The 22374-nt window shown below is 42.5% G+C and overlaps 1 protein-coding gene across 1 annotated transcript; it reads left to right on the top strand.

Annotated features, from left to right (window-relative positions):
* Positions 1-1325: 1325 nt before the first annotated feature.
* Positions 1326-22126, top strand: LOC145403929 (vacuolar protein sorting-associated protein 33B-like). The gene is made up of 5 exons (XM_080275531.1): positions 1326-1540; positions 12057-12209; positions 16618-16773; positions 19068-19245; positions 20954-22126. The coding sequence occupies exons 1-5, from the start codon at positions 1377-1379 to the stop codon at positions 22124-22126; spliced, it is 1824 nt and encodes a 607-aa protein (XP_080131657.1). The 5' UTR covers positions 1326-1376.
* Positions 22127-22374: the final 248 nt, after the last annotated feature.

Genomic DNA, 22374 nt, shown 5'->3' with positions numbered 1-22374 from the left:
TATGTAGGGACAGATGAGGTTAGTTATCTAAAAATACATTTCTAACAACCTGCAGCATTAGATCATCCCACACAGGTTAAAAGAAATAACACCAAAAAAGAAGAGCCCGTAAAACAAATAGTAACCCTTATTCGGTACTTTTACCTAGGCTAATACCAGGCAATATTACTCCCAGCATCAGTTGTCCAAGGGTTTATAGGGGTAGGCTATATCATTGTAACCTGGCATGGTCAAAATCTGTTTACCGTACTTATTTGCATTAATTATTGTGTTCACACGTAATAGTACCGCATGGAAGGTACAGTATTACAGTATTTCAGAATTACATCCAATTTATGGAGCTTTAAATTAATATGATCACCATATACCTTATGCAGTCTTAAGCAGTTTCTCTTATACACATCCATTGCAGATGCACTTTTTAGTACAGTAATGAGTAAATTAGGAGTGTGTGGGGAGGGTGTCCAGTTTGTAGCTGTGTCCGGTATTGCATTATTGTTAAAATTTGGTTGGGACGGTTTGGGTTGGGTTAGAGTAGTTTAGGTTAGGGTATGCTGTGCAATCCAAGGTTAGTTAATTTAAATGTAGTTGCAATAAAAGGTGGAGATATGGGCTGCCGTATCTTCCCCCTTCTCCGTATTTAGTAAGTGTAAGAAAAGCATTTGCAACAAGTTCCTTATAAAAGAATAAGTGCTTAGAATTGCTCTAGTTCAGTAATGAGCTTATCAGTTTCAGTGTCAGTGTAATATCAAAAATTTACCCTGTACACTATATGTAATGCCTCGCTTTTCCTGTACATCTTCCCTCCTAAAACCCCTTGCAGCTTTGTGCAGTTTTAAAGCAGGCCTGATCCGAAACTCTTGTTGCTTTTTGAGCCATCTCCTCTCTGTACGGTACTCTTAGAACAGTTTGCCTCAATGATAAATTCAGCTCAGATACTAAATCTCATCTGCCTTGTCATCATTTTCATTTTTTTTTTTCTTATTACCAGTATATAGCTAATTAATGTCCTTTTTTCCTATTTACTTGTTGCCTATCTCTAACCTGCAGTCCTTTTGAGTGCATGTCAGTTCTAAGTGTAATATGTTTGCAACATCATGTATCTCCTACCATCAGCAGTCAACACATCTGCAGCTTCACTCATTGTCATTCAGTACCAGTACTTGTAATATCTGTACTGAAAGTGTATGTTACCCATTATTAAGCCAAATCACTAATGCAAAAGCTCTAAAATTGGTGCTTTGCAGGACCCCATTATACATTAAGGCAAACATAAAGAAAAGTTTGCTGGTATCTTTTTGTTAAACATGGAACTGCTGTTCGGTGTGTTTATATGAAATGAATTGACATTTTAACCCAAGTGGCAGTAAGGCAAGATGACTCAGCCTCAGACCCTGGGACTGGATGTAGAAATCCTTCGTCGCCTAAGTCGTGACCGTTTGATTCGAGTTTTAGAAGATGCACCGGGAAACAAGGACCTCATTATTGATGGGGATCTCATGAAAATGCTGGACAGAATAGCGGGGACCACTCTTTTGAGGTAAGTTTTTAAATTACTCATATCATTCATATCATTTCTGTAATATAGTAGTTTAGTTCCCTTGTACAATATACGGTATACGATAAGTCTTTGTCATAAGTCACCAGCACTGGTATTTGTTTTACTATTATGGTAATTCTCCATAAATTACAGATACTGTACTTGTAAGTACAGTAGCATGTTATAGTTCGATTTAGGATTCTGTTTATGTGTAAAGACATGCTGGCATTCACAGGCTAGGTACTTTCATCCGATGGCATCTTTCTACGTTTTGTGATCTTGAGCCATTTCCCTGAATAATCTCCCAACCCAGAGATCTCCATGCAGGACCTTAGCCCACAATTTCCATGATATACTTCTGGGCACTCATCCATTCACATTCACACATGTTAATCTCCTCAGCCAGTCATCCTCCTCCCTATTCTTAGCATGTCCAGCCTGTCTTAACCTTTGAGTTTCCAAAAAGGTTCTAATATTTTTAATGTTATATCTCTTTTGCAGCACACCATACATACTTTTGCAACCCAGTGAGACCATGTTAATCCTCTCCACTTATCATTTCTCTGCATTCCAGTCTGCATGTATCCTCTTCTTTTACCACTCATTTCTCATTGCCAAGCGACATATTAGTACCACCTCTCACACTTGTTTTGCAGAATACCCTTGGCATAAAATCAGAGCTTTCTCCTCGTCAGGAGAGAAAACAGCTCCCTAAAGTTCTTCCAGTCACTTCACATTGTTGCAGTGGAACAAGCCTCAGACTCTTCACTTGCATTCAGCATGTCCCCCAGATAACAAAACTACTTCACACATTCCCGATTGCTGGCTCCGCAGTTGACATTTCCCATTCTTTTGTCAATAGCCCAGATAGGCTTCCCCCTGCATATCACACACACAGTAAATTTCTCACATCTTGCAGTGTACCCCAAAGGCTATTACATATCATATGGACCCATTTATTACAGTTCATAGGGTAGAATTCCTTCCAGCTCTCATTTACATTCTCTCTATGGTCCAGGATCACACTCATTGGTTCACAATGTTTCCTCACTCACACATTTTAACCATGACCTTTGTCGTAGCTACTGATACTGACTTCAGTTCATTTGTTTCCATACCATTGCATCACGTCTTGAACTTCTGTCTGGCTTTCTTCATGCTTACAGTAATCAAAACTAAATCAGTAGCATATAACAGCTCCAATGGTAGTCTGCTTCTAATCTCTCTCAGTAATGCTTCTAGTGTCATGCTGATCAGCAACAGTGGACTTGGCCTGAACCTAGCCGCACACCGATGTGAACCACAAATTCCTTGCTTAATCTCCATGCACTCTTATGGGTGTAGGGTTGCCCCTCCATACAGTTTCATCACCATCTTGATTTGCCAGTTTCCACAATTTAGCCACAGTACCAGTTCATTTGGAAGAAGTTGTGATGTTTTGGAACATATTCCCAACTTATAGCTAATGAAGACTATCTGTTCAGTTATACCGGTACATAGATTGGGACAGAGCTCGTTTACCATGAGAGAATCTCCTGAAATTGGCACATCTAACTGGAACTTGATCAGGAAGCTAGTTTTGCATTTTTCATATAGCTAAGTAATTATTTTAAAGGCTGAAGTAACAGCATAAATAGAATGAATTATATTATGATCTTTCTGTTTTCTTCATCTCTTCATCCTTTTTCTAGTGTCAATACTTGACTGCTTTCTACTGAAATCAGCATGCCAAACCCAAATTATTAGAAGCATGTTCAGTGGAATATAGCCTACAAGATCAGAGCAGGGCTAACATTGTACAGGACTGGTGTTTCACCACTTCACTATGATACTGTAATGGGATGCCCCTGCAGGGGTGATTGCTTGCCTGCTGTTGATGGGTCTGCATGATGACAGACTTTAGTTGATCAACAATATCATCAACAGTAATATGTTTTACATTTCATTCTTACTATCTCCTGATGATTTTATTATGGCTGGGAGAGGTTTTTCGAACTACTAGGGTTACAGTAGATACAGCTTCAGTTAACCTCTACACTACAAGATGTTATCCTAGAGTTGAATAAATTCATCTGATAGTAGCAAGAATATAAATAAAAACATGTTATCATATTGAGGGGTGTAACTTTCAGAGGGTGGCATAATTGCATCCAGATATTCATAGCCTCTTTAGTTTTATAATGTATTTTTTATTCTTGCTGTGTCTAAGTCATTTTATTTCTCTTATGCTGCATCCACACTGAATGCATTTTAGCATGGGTGGGTGAAGGTGGGGGTTTTGCATCCTTGTAACCCATGCAAGTGGTCCAGCTGGATGCAGGTTGGTGTGGGCAGAAACTTGTATGGGTTACAATGATGCAGACCTCCCGCCCACAACTGCCCATATCAACAAGCATTTGGTGTAAATGCTGCCTTAGAGGAGCCCTTTTGTGGTGAAGGGGCCAGTAAAATCTGTACTGATATCTGAACCCCCCATTTGAAGTTTCTCCTAAACTAAGTATAATCATCTGGAAGTAGAGAGAATGAAACAGAACATATATTATCAGATCGCAGAGGTTATCACTGCTTCCTTTTGATAATTTTTGACTGACTTTGTGCCTGTTTCTTCTGTAGTCAGCCAACACTTACCCCTTCCCCTCCCCCCAGCCCAACTACATTGTTTGTATTATGTTCATGCTACCTCCTGACAAGTATATTTAGATTAGGAGAGACTTCAGTAAAATATTTCCACTCACAAACTATCCTGAACATGCACTTACATACATCTCCCCTCACTCACACACATTCACTTTCATATACATTACTCACTTCCCCTCTCTGTACTCCTCCATAGTCACGCACTCTCTCTCTTCCTTCTTCACACTCACACAACAACTTTCCCTTGACACATTCATACTGTCTTGCCCCTTCCAAACCCACTCTCGCACTCTGCTACCATCACACTCAGCACTCACTCCCCCTTCATACTCACACACTCACTCTCCCTCCTTCACATGCACATACACTCACTCTCCCTTTTTCATACACAGACTCACTCTTTCTCCTTTAGACTCACACATTCACTTTCCCTCCTTCGCACTCACACACTCACCGTCTCTCCTTCACACTTATTCATTCTCAGTTTCCCTACTTCACACTCACTGTTCCTCCCACACACAACCACTCATTTGCCCTCCCACCCACTACCTTATTTCCACACACTCTCCCAACCACATACCCTCTCATTCATTCTCACACACACACACACACACACACACACACACACACACACACACACACACACACACACACACACACACACACACACACACACACACACACACACACACACACACACACACACACACACACACACACACACACACACACACACACACACACACACACACACACACACTTTTTCTCCGGACACCCACTCATTTTCCTTCCTCCGTACTCTGATTTGCTCTCCTTCCCACACTCCCCTTCAGTCTCGCAACTTTTATACCCACTCACACACTCCTCCCCAGTAACCCACTCAGTAACCATCTTTTATACTTACAAATTTCTCATTTCCCTAACAAATGTATCTCATAATCACTCACTCTCTTTTACTCTCACTCAAGCTCACTCAGTTTCCCACTTTCACATCTTCAGTATTTTCTGCAAGGCTTTGTGAATGAGTTTGGGAGAGTGTGTAAGAAACGTAATCTAAAGGTGAAGGTAGGGAAGAGTAATGTTATGGTCTTCAAGAGAAATGAAGTCACTGAATGTATACAGTGAGCTTGGATGAAGAGGAAATGGAAAAGGTGAGTGCATTTAAGTACTTGGGTAGTGTGATGAGTAAGGATGGAAGTTTAGAGGGTGAAGTGCTTGAAAGAGTATAACAGAGTTTGCTGGTTCCTTGAAGGCAGTGATAAGAAACAGGGAAGTGAGCATGGAAGTAAAAAAGTTGCTGCATGACAGTGTTGTGATACCAGCTGTAATGTATGGAAGTGAAGCTTGGACCTTGCTGGAGGGACACAAGTCAAGAGTGAGAGCAGTGGAAATGAGTTATTTGAGAGGAGCATGTGGAGTCACATGGAGGGACAGACTGACAAATGAGGAAGTGAAGGAGCGTTGTGGTGTGGATGCAGATGTGACAGAAAGCATTAGGAGAAGTACATTGAGGTGGTTTGGCCATATGGAGAGGATGGAGAAAAAGACTGACGAGGAGAGTGTATGTGAGTGAGGTGGAGGGGGGGGAGGGAGGCCAAAGATGAGAGGGAGAGGGAGGCCAAGGATGAGAGGGAGAGGGAGGCCAAGGATGAGATGGAGGGGGGGGGAGAGGGAGGGGGAGGTCAAGGATGAGATGGAGGCATGAAGTGGAGAGGTACGGCAGGCTATATGAGAGAAGGGGGTGTGAGCTGGGAGCAGGGCAGTGAAATGGTGGGAGACAGGGTGACATGGAGGCGATTTGATTGTGGCCATCCCTTACGGGATTAAGGCATCTGGCAGTAGGGAGATAATATTTTCTTACACACACACACACACACACACACACACACACACACACACACACACACACACACACACACACACACACACACACACACACACACACACACACACACACACACACACACACACACACACACACACACACACACACACACACACACATCCATTAACTCTCACTCCCATCCTTATCCACGCCCACCATTACACATGTTCATCAACGCACACACTGAGCATTTTAGTCATTATCAACCCCCGTTTCCATTGTATCAAGGGGTAGTTGTAGTTGTACCGTAGTAGTAGTAGTAGTAGTAGTAGCAGTAGTAGTAGTAACCCCAGATTTATCTGAAACGTGAACCTGGTGGACTGCAGGCTGAAGTTGTCATTCTCCTACAGTCTGCCATCCACCTCTGGGGAGATAGGGAGAGAGTTAAGGGATGTATAACCAGGTAGCTGCACCACCCAGTTACATTGGTGCCACCACATGAAGGCATCCCTCTTGAGCACTGGTTGTAAAGAGTGTAAGAAGGATAGGCTACGCTACACCGTTTTCCTGTATATATTTCTTTTGTTTGGTGTGTATATGCTTACCTGCCGTATTCAAGGTGCCAAATGAGGCTTCGTAGAACCTCTTGCTTAGCGACTCATTTTGCATATACACCTTGACATGCTTTTGTGTGTTATTTTTATTGTTTGATTCTGATATAATTGGCATCAGTAACATACAAGACGATATTGGGGTGTAATCTGTAGAATCAACAGGTCAGCTCTGGGACTGGCTCTCAGTCTTTATTTCCTTGTTCCTGTGACCTCCAGTTTTTAAACGCATTTTGACCAGACATCTGAAAATGAACGAAGCTTGAATTTAGCTGTCTTTTATTGATTTTTTCCATGGAGGGAACAGGTATTGCGGGCTTCTAGTCTTTGGTTCATTGTTCTTTGTATAAAATGTAAAGTCGGTAAGGAAGATGTGACTATAATTATGAAACCTATAAAGTCACAGAAAGCCATAGCTAAGTCCATTTTTTTCCCCTCCATCATCCCAAGCTAATGTAATTGATGTTCACCGAATAATTTTCTGTTTCATGAATGTTTTAGGGGTCGTATTCAGTGACTTCAAATATTTCATAACACCTCTTCATTAGTGATTTCTTTTCCTCATTACACCTTCTTATCCTCATGTATGTTGTTGACATTAAAACAATATAAATAAGATACAAGCTAAAGTTAAGGTGTAATATGCAAAATAAATAACTAAGGAAGAGGTGTTGCGAAGTTTCCTAAAAGAATATGCGAGTTGTGCTGTTTATGCCACTGACTCACTCAGTGTGGGGATAAATATTATACTGAATGCTGTCATGTACACACACCTCAGAGGCCTGTCAGCGAGGGTGGTGGTGGTGGGGAGGGTATGTTTCACTCGTTTTGCTGGCTTACTTACAGCTTTGTGAATCAGTTATAAATGTTACTGGTGTCCATCTGTCCGTCTATCTATCTATTTCTTTTGCTTGTAGTCTGAAGCCTTCATGTCGGAGTGGATGGCCACAAGCAAATTGCCTCCACGTCACCCTGTCCCCCGCAGTCAGGCTGTCTTCCCTACTATGGTACTCACACCACCCTCATTCATTTACATTTCCACCCCCATCCGTCCACCCCATCCTCATCAGTCTCTCCCTTCCCCACTTCTTAATCTCACTTATATACACTGTCCGAGTGTATCTCATTCGCCATTCTAACCGTGTCATGACTGACAGGAACTGAAGGCTTTTTCTTTGCAAATATACCGTTTTTTATATATACAAAATAAAAGCACGGTTGTTGATTCCTTTAACGCACACTTGTTTCGTGGCAGCGACGAGGCGTTGTTGGATATGTTATAGGTACCGGTATCTTTGTAGCTATGGAGATGTTATCAGGGATCACAGGTGTTGGGCCTGCTCTCTTGTGGAATAATCTCACTGATCACGTGCAGATAGTTTAGTCTCTTTATTGCCATGACGTAGCTCCTTTTACCTCCACCAGGAGGATATAGATTAACCGGTATCTTTTTCTGTGTTTGTGTGCAATGTATCTCAAGAAGTCGTGATCGGATTTCAATGAAATATAGTGGACAGGTGACCAGTGAGTCAAGGAGAAGTTTATTAGATTTTGAGGTGGATCAGTTTAGTAGATGTTGATACGGATCCGGTGCCGGATGCAGGAATAAATAAAAAAATATATTGGCGTTGGCAGAAGTACAGTTGTGCCTTCTGCATATGTAACATGGCAGACTAACATCGTTGAATTAATTGACTATGTGAGTCCTTAAAAGTGTTCATATTGTAGGAATGAGGTAATATAGCAGTGAATCAAATTTTGTTGGCGTTGGCCGAGATTAGCACTGAGGACTTTCTGGTTTATTTTCTAGCAGACGTCGTAATATTCAGTTTAGGAGACACCCTCAAAATAAAGGCTTTATCTATCCCATCCAATTTGAAAAATTTCTCGGAAACCGAACGAAATCGTCTGGATGGGAGGATAGCAATAAGAGAGAGAGAGAGAGAGAGAGAGAGAGAGAGAATATCATAAAACTGCGATGCACGTGATGCCCTTATCGGTGGGATCCAAGTCCACGAAGGCGGTATCAGGTCGTGCCTAGACTGGCCCACCTCATTCAGATAACTAGACGCGTGAAGAAGGACACCAGCTTGCTCCATGCCTCAGTCCAATGCCGGTCAGACGGTTGGACAAAGTTAGTGTAATCAATTCTTGGGTACCTGGATGGAGGGCATTCTCCGGGTGGGTGGGTGGGGGGGGTTTGAGACACTGGGGGAGGAGGTAAAGAGATAAAGCAAATTTGATCAAAGTAGCCCTTGTAATGTGTTGTTGGTTATAGATTTGATTCTGTAGGGTATATTATAGGGTCATATGATTTTTGGCTTTTAATTTGCGATCATCATCCACACACGTGATGTAGTGTTGCCTACGTCCTTCACCTTTATCACTTTTTCTGTGTCTTCCCTCTCACTTCCTATTTCTCTCATCTTTCCTGTCAGTTTTTATTACTTCTCTTTCCTTCTCAGGTGGCTTTACATTGAGTTACAAGCCAAATGGTTTCCTGTAAACCAGAAAGCCATTTACAACGCTAGATGGTAACCATATAACCAACCCATATATGTTCCCTAAGTGTCAGCAAGTGGGTTGGTGGAGCAGTTTAATGCTCCTCCCCGTAAAACAACGACAAACGATCACCGTTTACGGGAATACGGCGTTTGGCTATAGATAGATAGAATTTGCGCATTTTTTAAGGAAAGAAATTTGGTCCTTAAATAATTACCATGCTCTGTAGAAGTACAAAACTTCTAAAATATTCCAAAAAGATCACAATACCGCTAGATTTCTTGCCGTTACTTATTAAATAATGTCACGGAATGGAAGCAAGTTATTATACAGTCTAAGAGTTATTTCCCTCTTTAGGAGATGGGGGTAGGGAGTCGTCAAAGATTGTCTGGCTGAGGTGGGGCATGACTAGGAAAAGTTTAAGAATCTTTGACCTTGATAACGCCAGGCACGTGAGAAAGTAAACATCGCCACGCTCCATGCCTCTTCAGTCAAGGCCGATAAGACTGTTAGACGAAGTTAGTTTTCTCAAGTAACTAACCCCAGACACGCGAGAAAGGAAACATGGGAACGCTTGATGTCCATGTTCAGTCAAGGGCCGGTCAGACTGTAGACAAAGTTAATTTCATTAGGTAACGGCAACCATACACTTGAGGAAGTAAACACCACGCCCAGTGCCCCACTCCAGTCGAGGGTCGGTCAGACTGTTAGACAAAGGAAGTTGCCCCCTTTTCCCTGTTCATTCAGATAGCGCCAGGCACGTGAGGGAGTACGCCAGCACTCTTGGTGTCCCGTGTCCAGTTAGAGGCTGGTCAAACTGTAAGACAAAGCTAGCATCCCCTCTCTCTTCATCTTGTCTCTTCATTCAACAGTACATTTAGGGATGTGAATAATCTAACTTGCTTCCTTTGTCCAGTCCCCAATCGGGGGCCGGTCACACTGTTAGACAAAGTTAGTTCCCCCTTGTTCCAGTACAGTAAGCAGTACAATTAGGGTCTGTAAATTTGACTGTTAGGTGTAGTATTTCTGAGGGAAGGGTGTAATTTTTGGGTATTCTGTTAAATCAGCTTTTCATATTGCAGCCGAGTGGTAGTTGTAGCTCCATGTACAGAACACAGATGGATTTTTTCTTTGCTTTTGGTTATTTACATTCCATTTCGTGCTGCATGGGCTGAAATTCATCTTTAATGCACGCGGTATACATGTACGGTACTGAAATTATCCGTTTAACAGGGTACTGAGACACGGTAATAAAAAAATGAAAGCAGACAAGTTACAATCTACTGATACTGTGTCGTGTAATCTCTCCTCACCCAGCCTCCCACCCACTCTTTTTTATTATTATTATTATTTTTTTTTATATGACACCTGCGGACGTGCTTGATTACATGGCACTTACAGATATGACAGTGACCCGTATTCTCGTCAACTTAGCAGTCTCCATGACATACACACACACACACACACACACACACACGTCGTTGATAAAGGGTGTAAACATGAGCCTCTTTCCTGAATTACAGGTAGTTGAGAGTTGTGGTCTGCGACCGAGAAAGATATTAGAGAAGAGAAGGGATGCTGAAAAGACCCATTGGAAACGCCTTTTAGAAACGTTTTTAATAATACAAAACGTTTAAAGTCAGGATAACACTTAGACTCCTGTGTTACTCTCAAGCATGTACATTTGTCGTTAGCCAGAATAAAATATCTTAAGAGTTGACACGGGCATGTGAGGGTTAGATGGCGATTATATTAACATTCCGTGGCTCCCTAGTACCTGTTCATTAGTGATTTATTTTGGGATACGACTGGTTAATATCCTTTTAAACGCCGTTAATGCAGAGTATGACGATTTTTGAAGGATTTATATAACAGAATAGGACAGTAAGGTGTAATAAACAGAATAAATCACTTAAAAGAAGGTGTGAGGGATCGAGCTTCTTTAACCGACGAGAATAATATAATCTGGCGTTAGTTGTAGTAGAACACTACTATACTGTAGAGTTGCTCCGACCGTGAGAGGGTTAATGTGGCACTGTACTCTTTTCACTTTAGCATGGCCTAAAATTGACATGTATATTTCATCTTGACTACAAAGTTTTACCGATAGATTAACACTATAATATGATGCTAATCACGAAAAAGTGGTATGAAAAGGAAGTAGAGTCGTAGCATTGTGATTTTGTCCCTCTTAAGATACGTGAAGTAGCCGCTAAAGGGGGTTAAGGTGAATGAACTGTAGATTGATTCCTGACCTACCGTTACCTGGTGTGGCAGAGAGGAATTAGAGAAGGGCTGCGTTTAACTTTTCCCAACCCGTGTGTGCACAAAACTGATTAGGTAGGCTCCTGTGAACGTTGTGTGTGTGTGTGTGTGTGTGTGTGTGTGTGTGTGTGTGTGTGTGTGTGTGTGTGTGTGTGTGTGTGAGAATGTGTTATCATCGTGGTTGGTGGTAGGGACGTGTATCTGGTTAGAGATAAACAGCTCCTTTAGTGAGTGTGTGTGTGTGTGTGTGTGTGTGTGTGTGTGTGTGTGTAAAGCTGTTATCTTGATGGTAGGGACATGTGTCTGTTTGGCTAGAAATAACCAGCCCATCAGTACGCGCATGAAAGTGTATATGTACCGTGTGTGTGTGTGTGTGTGTGTGTGTGTGCGTGCGTCACTTAAGTGGTAAGATGAATTTCATCTACTGTACTCACACTTCACCCCACTTGATTTCACAGTGGCCGTCCCTTAGTTATTCCTCTCTGACCTTATTGATCTTACCTCCCCTTATTTTCCAAAATGGTTATAGCTTCTCAGAAAGAGTGAAATAAACAGTATTCATCTCAGACACAGACACAGTGAATGATTTTGCAAATATTTCAAGATGTGTATGCACGAGAGTAAAAGATGTACCGGGTAGTGTAAATAGTAGTCTTATGTGGTGTTTACTCAACAGGAATCATGGTGTTGGCAAGATGTACCGCCTGGAGAGAGTACCCCCACCTGTAGACAGTGGACAGCGGGTGTACCTGGTGAGACCTGCCTTGGTCACCCTCAAGTTTATCGCTGACCACGTTCACACAGACATTGCCAACCACCCTCACCTTCAGTATGTAGATCAACCTTCTCATCATTGGCACAGCTTTAGTGTCTATTCCAGCTACTGTAACTCCAAACTCTATTCAGCTGATAGTGAATAAAATCACCCTCAATTACAGGTAGAGTACCGGTACATATAGTAACCCACTTGTGGTTGAGACAACTTTAGTATTCAGTTTCAACTACCTGCAGACTAGTTTGTTAGGCTGAGTGAGTATAGGAACTGAAATTGTTAATACTCTTACAGTGAATCCTCTCATGATCAGGAGAACTGTATTACTGTACTGTATTCTGCTTCAGCCAACCCCACCCAACTTTAATCAGATGAGAGTGAGTCATAGGAGCCTGACAGTGTTCCATCCATCCATCCATCATCCAATCCTACTTTGCCCCATGAGGAGCATTGGCCCCTGGGGGTAGGCAAGTTGATCCTGACACTTAAGATGAGAGTGACCAGCCTCACTCATCCCTGAATGGTATTAGGTCAGCAATAAACCCCAACCATCCCTTGGATAAAAACCTTCACTGGCTCAATCCAATTGGAGCGCCGTAATTACCCACTAAACCACCAGGCACCATAATCTGGTTATATGGTTACCACCCAGCTTAGTAAATGGTTTCATGGTGTACAGGAAACCATTTCGCTTGTCACTCAGTGTAGAGTCACCCATAGACAGAAGGAAGAGGAAAGAATGAAGGAAAGAAAGAGAGAAGAGGGAGTGTAAAGTCACCCATAGGCAGAAGGAAGAGGAAAGAAGGAAGGAAGAAAAGAAAGACAGATGAGGAAGGAAGGAAGAGAGAAAAGGGCAGACACCCAAAGCAGCACTACATTGAGTGAGGATGGTGAATTCCCCACCTACCACCAGTATTAGGAAATTGGTAGTAGTAATAGTAAGTAGTAGTAGTTGCAACCCCAGGCTCATCTGAATGTGAACCTAATGGACTGCAGGCTTCATTTCCTCCTCACCTGCAGTCCACAATATATGTTTCAAGGGATAGGGAAATAAATGAAAGACATTTATATGACCAGCCCCTGGTTAAGGCAGTGCCACCACATAAGGCTTCCTACTCCAGCACTGTTAGGAAAGTATAACCCCCAAGTGTAAATCCTGAGTACAGCCCTGCCCAAAATTATATGATGGACTGCATCATATGTAGTCAGTATACTACATTACAGTACTTTATAATGTAGTTCCTTGACCCGTCTGGTATCATGCCAACCTTTGTATTTCATTCAGGCTTTTTACATAGAATTTATATAGAGGTTAGCTTGTACTATACTGTTCATTTAGCTTGTACTGTACTGTTCATAGTCCTAACTTATTCTTGCTATTTACATACAAGTTGGTGCTGGAGAGGGATGCATTCACATATTTGCATTGACATAACTGTATGGCTGTGCTGCCCAGTAGTGCAGTGTCCCTCAGCTTCCTCCCTCTTACTCAGGAGGAGGAGGATGAACTGGGGGAAGGATGGTAGCTTCAGCCTGCAGTTCATTGGGTTCATGTTCAGATAGCTTTGGGGACACAACAACAATAACACAATTTTATTTGGCTTTGGTTGAACCTTTCATATCGCTATATCTGTTTCACTGTAATTGCTATAAAACCCACTATCAAGCTCTCTTATCACTGTTCTAAGTAACCTTGTCTCATGTACACTGTTTGCAGCCTTGCAACCAGCCACTCAAACCCTCCATTTTTACTATCATATCTTTAGAGTATCTGCACATTAAAGCATCACCACCAGCACCAACACCCGACTCCCTCAACCCCCCCACCCTTCCCTTAACGCTCCAATCCCTTCCCCCCTCACCCCCCAACCCCTCCATCTCCAGTCTCCAGTAATTCCATTTTGTGCCAGTTATTACGCCATACCAGTAGCACCCCTACCCTGCATCCTCCTGGTCTCTCTCTCCCCTTGTCTCTTCCCTCCTTTCCCTTGTCCCTCCCTTCCCTCCCCTGGTCTCTTCCCTCCCTTCCGTGGTCTTTCCTTACCCTCCCTTGGTGGTCCCTTCCCTCCTATGATCTCTCCCCTCCCTTCACTGGTTTCTTCATTCCCTATCCTGGTTTCTTCCCTTCTTCACCTGGTCTCTGCCGACCGTCTTCTGGTCTCTCTTCTTCCAGCCCTGGTCTCTCTCCTCCTTCACTTGGCCTCTCTTACATGGTCTCGCTTATTCCTCACATTCCCCGTACATTTTTTGATACCTGTCTTCCCTCCATTATTTTATGCCATACCCCCTGACCCCTATCCTGATCTCTGCTTTTACCCCCGTCCTCCTTCCCGCTCCCCCATTTTCTAATATCCTTGAACCAGATATTATACTCTGACAGGCATACAACTCATTCCATCTCAAAACTCAGATTTTAATTTTCAGGAAGAACCAGAAAAGCTGGTATTTCTTACTTTCTCCTTCCCATACCCTTCCAACAAAATAAATAAGTATATAAATAAAAAGTTAGAATAAAAACAATTCATAACATTTCTCTCCTAGCCAAGACTTGTTTTTGCTCAGAGAATAAGCCATAGAAAAACTGCACCCTCTTTTTGTCCATCCAGCAAAAATGAAGCTGAGTTGCAGGAGGGAATCAATTGTATATTAAAATGTTTGGAAATACCACCCTCACTTCCTCCAGTTTTATACCATGTCACCCCCATATTCCCCACCCTTCCCCACCTTGTGCCTTGCCCTTCCCCACCCTCCTCCAACATGTTTCCTGCCCATCTCCTCAGTATTCCCCACCCTCCTCCAACATGTTTCCTGCCCATCTCCTCAGTATTCCCCACCCTTCCCCTCAGTATTCCTCACTCTTCCCCTCAGCATTCCCCACCCTTCCCCTCTGTATTCCCCACTCTTCCCCTCAGTATTCCCTACCATTCCCCTCTGTATTCCTCACTCTTCCTCTCAGCATTCCCCACCCTTCCCCTTTGTATTCCCCACTCTTCCTCTCAGTATTCCCTACCATTCCCCTCTGTATTCCCCATTCTTCCCCTCAGTATTCCCTACCCTTCCCCTCTTTATTCCCCACTCTTCCCCTCTGCATTCCCCACCCTTCCCCCTGTATTCCTCACTCTTCCCCTCAATATTCCCTACCCTTCCCCTCTGTATTCCCCACTCTTCCCCTCAGTATTCCCCACCCTTCCCCTCAGTATTCCCCACCTTTCCCCTCAGTATTCCTCACTCTTCCCCTCCATATTCCCCACCCTTCCCCTCCATATTCCCTACCCTTCCCCTCAATATTCCCCACCCTTCCCCTCAGTATTCCTCACCCTTCCCCTCAGTATTCCTCACCCTTCCCCTCAGTATTCCTCACTCCTCCTCTCTGTATTCCCCACCCTTCCTCTCATTATTCTCCACTCTTCCCCTCCATGTTCCCCATCCCTCCCCTTCATGTTCCCCATCCTTCCTCTCTATATTCCCCACTCTTCCCCTCCATGTTCCCCATCCTTCCCCTCCATATTCCCCACCCTTCCCCTCCATGTTCCCCACCCATTCCCAGATCTTTCCCCCACTTCCCTCCTTCCATTATTTTTATATCATGCCTATTCCCCCTTTCATTTGTTTTCATGTACAGTAGTGAAATATTTATTGTACTGTGTACACCATAAAACCATTTACTACATTGGGTGGTAACCATATAACCAAATTTGGTGCCTGGTGGTGTAGTGGGTAATTATGGTGCTCCAATTGGATTGATCCGGTGAAGGTTTATATCTAAAGGGTGGTTGGGGTTTATTGCTCAGGTAATGCCACTCAGGGACAAGTGAGGCTGGTTACTCTCATTTTAAATGTCAGGACCAACTTGCCTAGCCCCCGGCTTCTATGCTCCTCACGGGGCAACGTAGGATTGGATGATGGATGGATGGATGTAATATATAGGTGTGGTCTGTGCCATATCACACCTGGTTAAGGTTGGAGCCACAACAACAGCAACAACAATAAAAAATTTCTGTCTGTCTGTCTGTCTGTCTGTCTCTCTCTCTCTCTCTCTCTCTCTCTCTCTCTCTCTCTCTCTCTCACACACACACACACACACACACAGTGGTAGGTGGAGGACACCTCCATCCACTCATTCAGTGTAGTGCTGTAGTGACAAGTCAAATGGTGTCCTGTAACCCAGGAAACCATATACAGCACTGGGTGGTAGGTATATAATGACCTGTGGTGGTCTACTGGGTTAAGATGCTCCAACCAGATCGGACCCATAAGGTTTATATTTGAGGGATGATTGGGGTTTATTGCTCTCATAATGCCACTCAGGGCAAGTGAGGCTGGTCACCCTCACCTTAAATGTTGGGACTGAGTAGCCTAGCCATGGGTTCTGTGCTGCTGATAATGCAGAAAAGGATTAGATGATAGTTAGGTAGATAGAAATATAAAATGCATCCCACGATTCAAGGGGTTAATCGTTTTTCAGGGTTCATGTTGTGGTGGTTCCGCGCCTGATCAGCTGGGTGTCGGGGCTGCTGGAGGAGGAAGGGCTGTATGGGTCCATCACACTGCATGAGTTCACTCCGGAGTTTATCCCACTCGACGATGACCTCCTCTCCCTTGAAATGACCTCCTTCTTCAGGTTAATCCTTGATGTACTGGTACTCCATGCACTCTCCTGTGGTGATCTAATGGTTGGAATGCCCCAGTCGGACTTGGAATTTTCCATGGATTTGATTACGAAGTGGTGACTGGAGATTTTTAGATCATGTAATGTCATGAAGGGAAGTAAACTTGTTATCAGCCATTACATGTACCGAACTCATTCCTGTTCAGCAGCTTGAGTCTGGGTGATGTCCATTTTAGTATTCTATATCCTTGCTGCCATCATGCAATTTTATTCATGTTAGGAATTTCTTATTGTACTGAAGGGGTTCATGGAGACTATATCTAACCCTTCTAGTTCAAGAAGTCTATCCTTAGGTTATTAAAGCCATCAGGAGATGGCAGAATCAAAATGAAAAAGGTGTCCTCGGGCTGAGCTAGTTTGAGGGGTTTTATTGTAGCATTTAGCATACAGATGGCATCTCTATCGGGCTTCCTTAAAGACTACTGTATTTTTCTGAGCTATTCCTTGAAGCATCTATAGTCCAATTATCAATTTGGCATAGGTTAGGTGTTAAACTAATTCTTGTTTCTACTCTGACAGTTTATAAGGATTTCATTTGTTCCTTCAAGAAGTAGAACTGGCATGTTGGAAAAAAAATAGTAGTTTTTGGGACCATGTTTAAATGATTGCTTTAAGTCTCCCTCTTTGTGATTAACATGCAGTATGCTTATTTACTCCTAGTTGTTCATTGTGGCACTAAAAGGAAGGTGGCATTATATTAGTGAATGACCCAAATGTTTGCCATATCAAGGATCTATGGATTTATTTTATGTACATCATTGTCATCATAACAGAAAATTATATTTGCTTCACTTATCATACAGTTGTAACTCATCTAGTATGAGTAATCATAAGCAGAATACAACCATCAGGTGGCAGAAAGAGTGTTAAAAAAAAGATAACGTTACAGTCGGGGTACATTTGTATTTGTGTCAAACCTTATTGTAAGATGTCTCTCATACACTAAATACAATTGTCTGGCAGAAGCATATATACTATTTAAAAGATACCTTAATGCAGGTGATCACTGGTGAAGTTGAGAATGTGTTTTAGAATGCCACAACATTTTACATACAAACGGTAATGTAAATTTGGAGACACTGACAAAGTGGCTTAAAATTTGTGTTGGAACTTTAACAGACATTCCATTCATAGTTTACCATGGACTTCTTGGGCAGAAAACAATGTCCAAAAATGGTTTGTAAATGCTATGTACAGGGAGTTGTATCCAGTTTGTCTCTTTCTGTTGATTTTTCCTTTTTTGCCTCATCAAGATTGTAGGGACCAAGGGCTATGCTGCTTGTTCCAAACATTTAAGGTACTTTACCTGGTGATCTAATGTTCAGAACATACCATTTGCAGTGATGGCTCTGTGTAGACTCAATCCCCAAAAGGTAACTGAAGTTTTTTTTTTTTTTTTTTTTTTTCATGAATGGGCTGTAAGGGAAGTAAGGTAGTTAAGTGAAGAAGAATGAATGTGCAGTCTTTTATAGTCCATTGCAGGACTGGACCTCTCCATTACTCAAGAAAACCTTCTCATGATGGTTTAGGTCTAGTTGGGAAGGAGTATACAGGGAAGAGGTGGGGTGCATGTGAGATGGTTATACCCTTTTCCCCTTAACTTGACCCAAGTTTTCATCCTTTTGCAGCCCTTTGTCATGTAGCTCAGAGGAAGAAAGACAACACTTCAGCTCTGCTTTTCCATAGCACCTTTTCATGACTAGCATAATATTCTGGCAGTATTCTCCCATTGTACCTCAGCGTTCAAGATGGAGTGATGACAATTTTAGCCCAAGTTAAAGTAAAAGCAGTGTAGAGTCATAAGAAGGAAAAACATCATAGGCAGAAACAGGACCTAGGATTAATTCAGCATTTTGCCTGTGATGGCTTCTTCAGGAATAATAACGGTATGGAATCCGTCACAGGTGTAACGTTGAATAAATCCTGGGTTTAGTCTCTGCTTATGGTGCTTTGCTATCAGTCTGTTACAGTGAATGCTGTTTCTTCTACAGTAGTATTGTAAGTTTGTGCCTGATAGGCGTATGTACTTTCTTACCCCAGAATACAACCATCATAGTCAGTTTTCATCCAGGTCCAAATTTCAGTTCCAGGTTTGAACAGACTGAGGCAAATGAGACCCCTGTGTGAAGGTCCCATGGCTATTTACTCATAAATATACTGGACTATGGTAGCCCATACATGTCCGATCAAAGGGTATGAAATGAGAATTTCTATTACTATTTTTCACTTTTTTGCAATTTTTCCAGAGATGCATTTCTTGAGGGCGACTTCAGTGGATGTGTGAGTGTTGCTCGTGCCATTAACACCCTGCAGGGCTTGTATGGCCGTGTACCTAATGTTCTGGCTCATGGTCGTGCAGCTGCTGCAGTTGTTAATGCTCTTGACCTCCTGGCAAGTAATGATTCTCCAAAAAAGTCACAGCAGGTCAGTCTCAGGCAGGTTCAACAGTAAATGCTAAGGAAAGTGATGTGAATAGAACTTGCGGGAGAATTTATTAAAATATTGTCACAGTGACAAGTTTCCAAACCACAGTCTGAGGACATCTTTTGTAAGTTTAATTTGTCCAGCTTTTACCAAAGGAAAATATAAAATATTGTAGGTTCACGGGCAGATGGGGTTAATTGGGATTATTTCCAAACCTGTGCAGCATGAAGAGGCTTCAGTAGCTGAAGAAAATTATTAGCCATTAACCAGAATAATCACATTTAAAAGACCATCGACTGTGTTAGGATCTATATGTTATTTTACTTGATGGCAGCTCTCCATGAGTCATGACCTTAAGCCATTTCCTTCTCAAATCACTCTCTGGAGGTTCCCATGCAGGGCCTTCTCATTCAGTCACCCTCCCCCTTCCTTTGGACACGTCCAGATCGTCTTAACCTGCCAGTTTGTGTCACTTTTCTGATGTCATGTATGCCAGTAAAAAGTGAAAAGGTGTATTTTCAAGTTGAAGGAGCTTAGTTCAGTTAATTACTGTACTGGTATTTATGTTAACAAAATATTAAATCATCCATGCATTCTCACCACCCGAAGTTTTATCATCCACAGTAGTTAATTGTTGTTGCTCTTGTGGCCTCAGGTTAATCTGAATGTGAACCAGGTGGACTGCATGTGAAAGTGGCCCTTCTTTGTATAGTACCCTCCTCATTGTAGGGGATAGGGAGGGAGATGAGAGATAGATGTTTGTATAACCAAGCAGTGGAGCCACATGATTATATTAGTGCCCTTGTGTGAAGGCATCCTTTTCCACCACTGTTCATAGGTATATTGACTGTATATGCTGTATTTCGTGATCAGAGTTTCCCCATCACTGGATAAATTAAAAAATGTTTTGAGTTTCTTGTATCACGTATGTGTAATAAGTGATGCTGCTACTTACAGTACTAATCTGTGTCATTACTGTTATGATAATATAAATATGTGTTGCCCACTTTTTCATGTTTTCACTGTGTATATGTAGCCAGTATTATTACTGTGCATTAAAGCTGGAGAAAATACTGAAAGGAACCTGAATGATTGTGTGTTTTTAAAGAGACAGATGCCAGGGAGTGTTGTTGGTATGAGGGTGTTGAGAGAATGATGTGAAGGTTTATTTGGTCAAATCATTTTGATACGCAGGCTGATGTTGAGAAAAGCATGGAGGATAAAAAGTGAGAGAAGTGCTGAGAGAAAAAACTGAAAGTAGAGAAACTCTGAAACAAAGCATTAGCAGATGAATATGAGCATGAGGTAGTAGAGAAGTTAAGAGTCAAAGGACTGGATGCAAATGGATTTGGAAAATTTTTGGGGTGCATGTGTGTTTGGTGAGGAATGATAAAGCTCTGTTATGTTGCAAGGGTAGCAACAGTTAAGATAGGAGCAGCTTGGAATGATGGAAAGATTGATAGAGCTGTGTCAGAAAAAAGTTTGGAGTGGATAGGGAAAGAGTTCTGATGAAAGAGAGATGGAATGATATATGAATCTGAACATTGCTGAAATAAGGAAACTGAGAGTATAAAGCCCATTTCATTAGTCATGTTATCCTATTTCCCATTTCTTTGTGTCTTGATACAGCTCACCCCTTCTTACATGCGAGGCAGTAGTAAAGTGATGACGATGATCATGATGTTTTGTTTTTTGTTGTCTTCCCCAGACGGCTGAGATTGGACACTTGTTCATCTTGGATCGTGAAGCTGATTATGTGACACCACTGCTGACCCAACTAACATATGAAGGGGCACTTGATGAGCACTTTGGCATCCAGGCAGGGGTAATAGAATTGCCAGGATCAGTGGTGGGCCAGGAAGCTCCTCGCAAGATTCATCTTACATCACAAGACACTATTTTTGATAATATCCGCAACAGACACTTTGCAGGTGTTTCCCGCTATTTAGTCACCCGTGCCAGAGAGATCAAAGCCAAGAAGGACCAGATACAAACTATGACTACTGGTCAGATGAGGGACTTCATTGCTAATGAACTGCGTGCAGTGCAGACATTGCAGGCCTCTCTTGAGTTGCATTTGAAAGCCTGTGAAGCCATCACTCAAACCACTCAGGGTGATCTTGAAGCAAGGCTGACTGCTGAGCATAGTCTAGTGACTGAGGCACAATCTCCCAAAGAGGCAAAGAGCTTTTTAAAAGATTGCTTGGCTCGCATGCAACCACTGCCTTCCAATTTGAGGCTATTGTGCCTGTACTCCTTAACCCAGGATGGGCTGTCTCATCGAGAATACAAAGAGTTAGCTGATCAGGTGTTGGCAGCCCATGGTTACCGTCATTTAGTTACCCTTTATAACTTGCGGCAGCTTGGGCTTGTGTCAGTGTCTGAGGGAGGCTCTGGCCCTGGAGGAGGTGGAGTTGGCGGCAGTGGCAAGCAGCTGCAGGAACGTTTGGCTCAAGTGACAGCCCTATTGCCCCGCAGGGGTACAGGATGGCGAGCAGTAGCACGCCGTCTAAAACTAATTGGAGGAGAGGAGGGACTGGTGGATTTACACACACCAACACAAATGAGCTATGTATTTAATGGTGCCTATACTCCTGCTATTGCCAAAATAGTGTCCGATGCTTTAACAGCCCGACCTTCTGCTCCCTCAGCCCTTACAGATGCCCTGAAGGTGTTACCAGGAACCACTGTGACCAGATTACCTCCCACTGGGTTGCCAACCAGTCCCCGTGTAGCCCTGGTGGTGGTGCTTGGAGGCATTACCTTTGCTGAGGTGGCTGCACTCAGGCTCTTGGCTGTCACTTCTTCAACACGCATCATCTTAGCTTCAACCAGCACCATTACTGGTTCAATTATGCTATCTTCACTTGTAAACTCTTGAGTAATTTTACTTTTCATTTTTAAAATCCCAAACATTCCTCATGTTTACTAAAATCCTTATAAGTAATATTGTAACTGTTCAGGACAAAACAGCTGTTGTAGGCTACTTTGATTTTGAATGTTATTATAGCTTTCTGCAATTTTGAACATTGTTATTATTTCATACGTTTTATGTGAAGACAGTTTAGGAGATTACCATAAATTGTTAAAGGGGATACTAAGCAGTATGATGCTTATGTGTTTACTCCT

This window comes from Coenobita brevimanus, chromosome 62 (assembly GCF_032717465.1).
Source record: "Coenobita brevimanus isolate Jiangsu-jjx chromosome 62, ASM3271746v2, whole genome shotgun sequence".
Lineage (NCBI taxonomy): Eukaryota > Metazoa > Arthropoda > Malacostraca > Decapoda > Coenobitidae > Coenobita > Coenobita brevimanus.
Note: the sequence above shows the minus strand (reverse complement) of the source record. Positions and strands in the feature narration are given on the sequence as shown.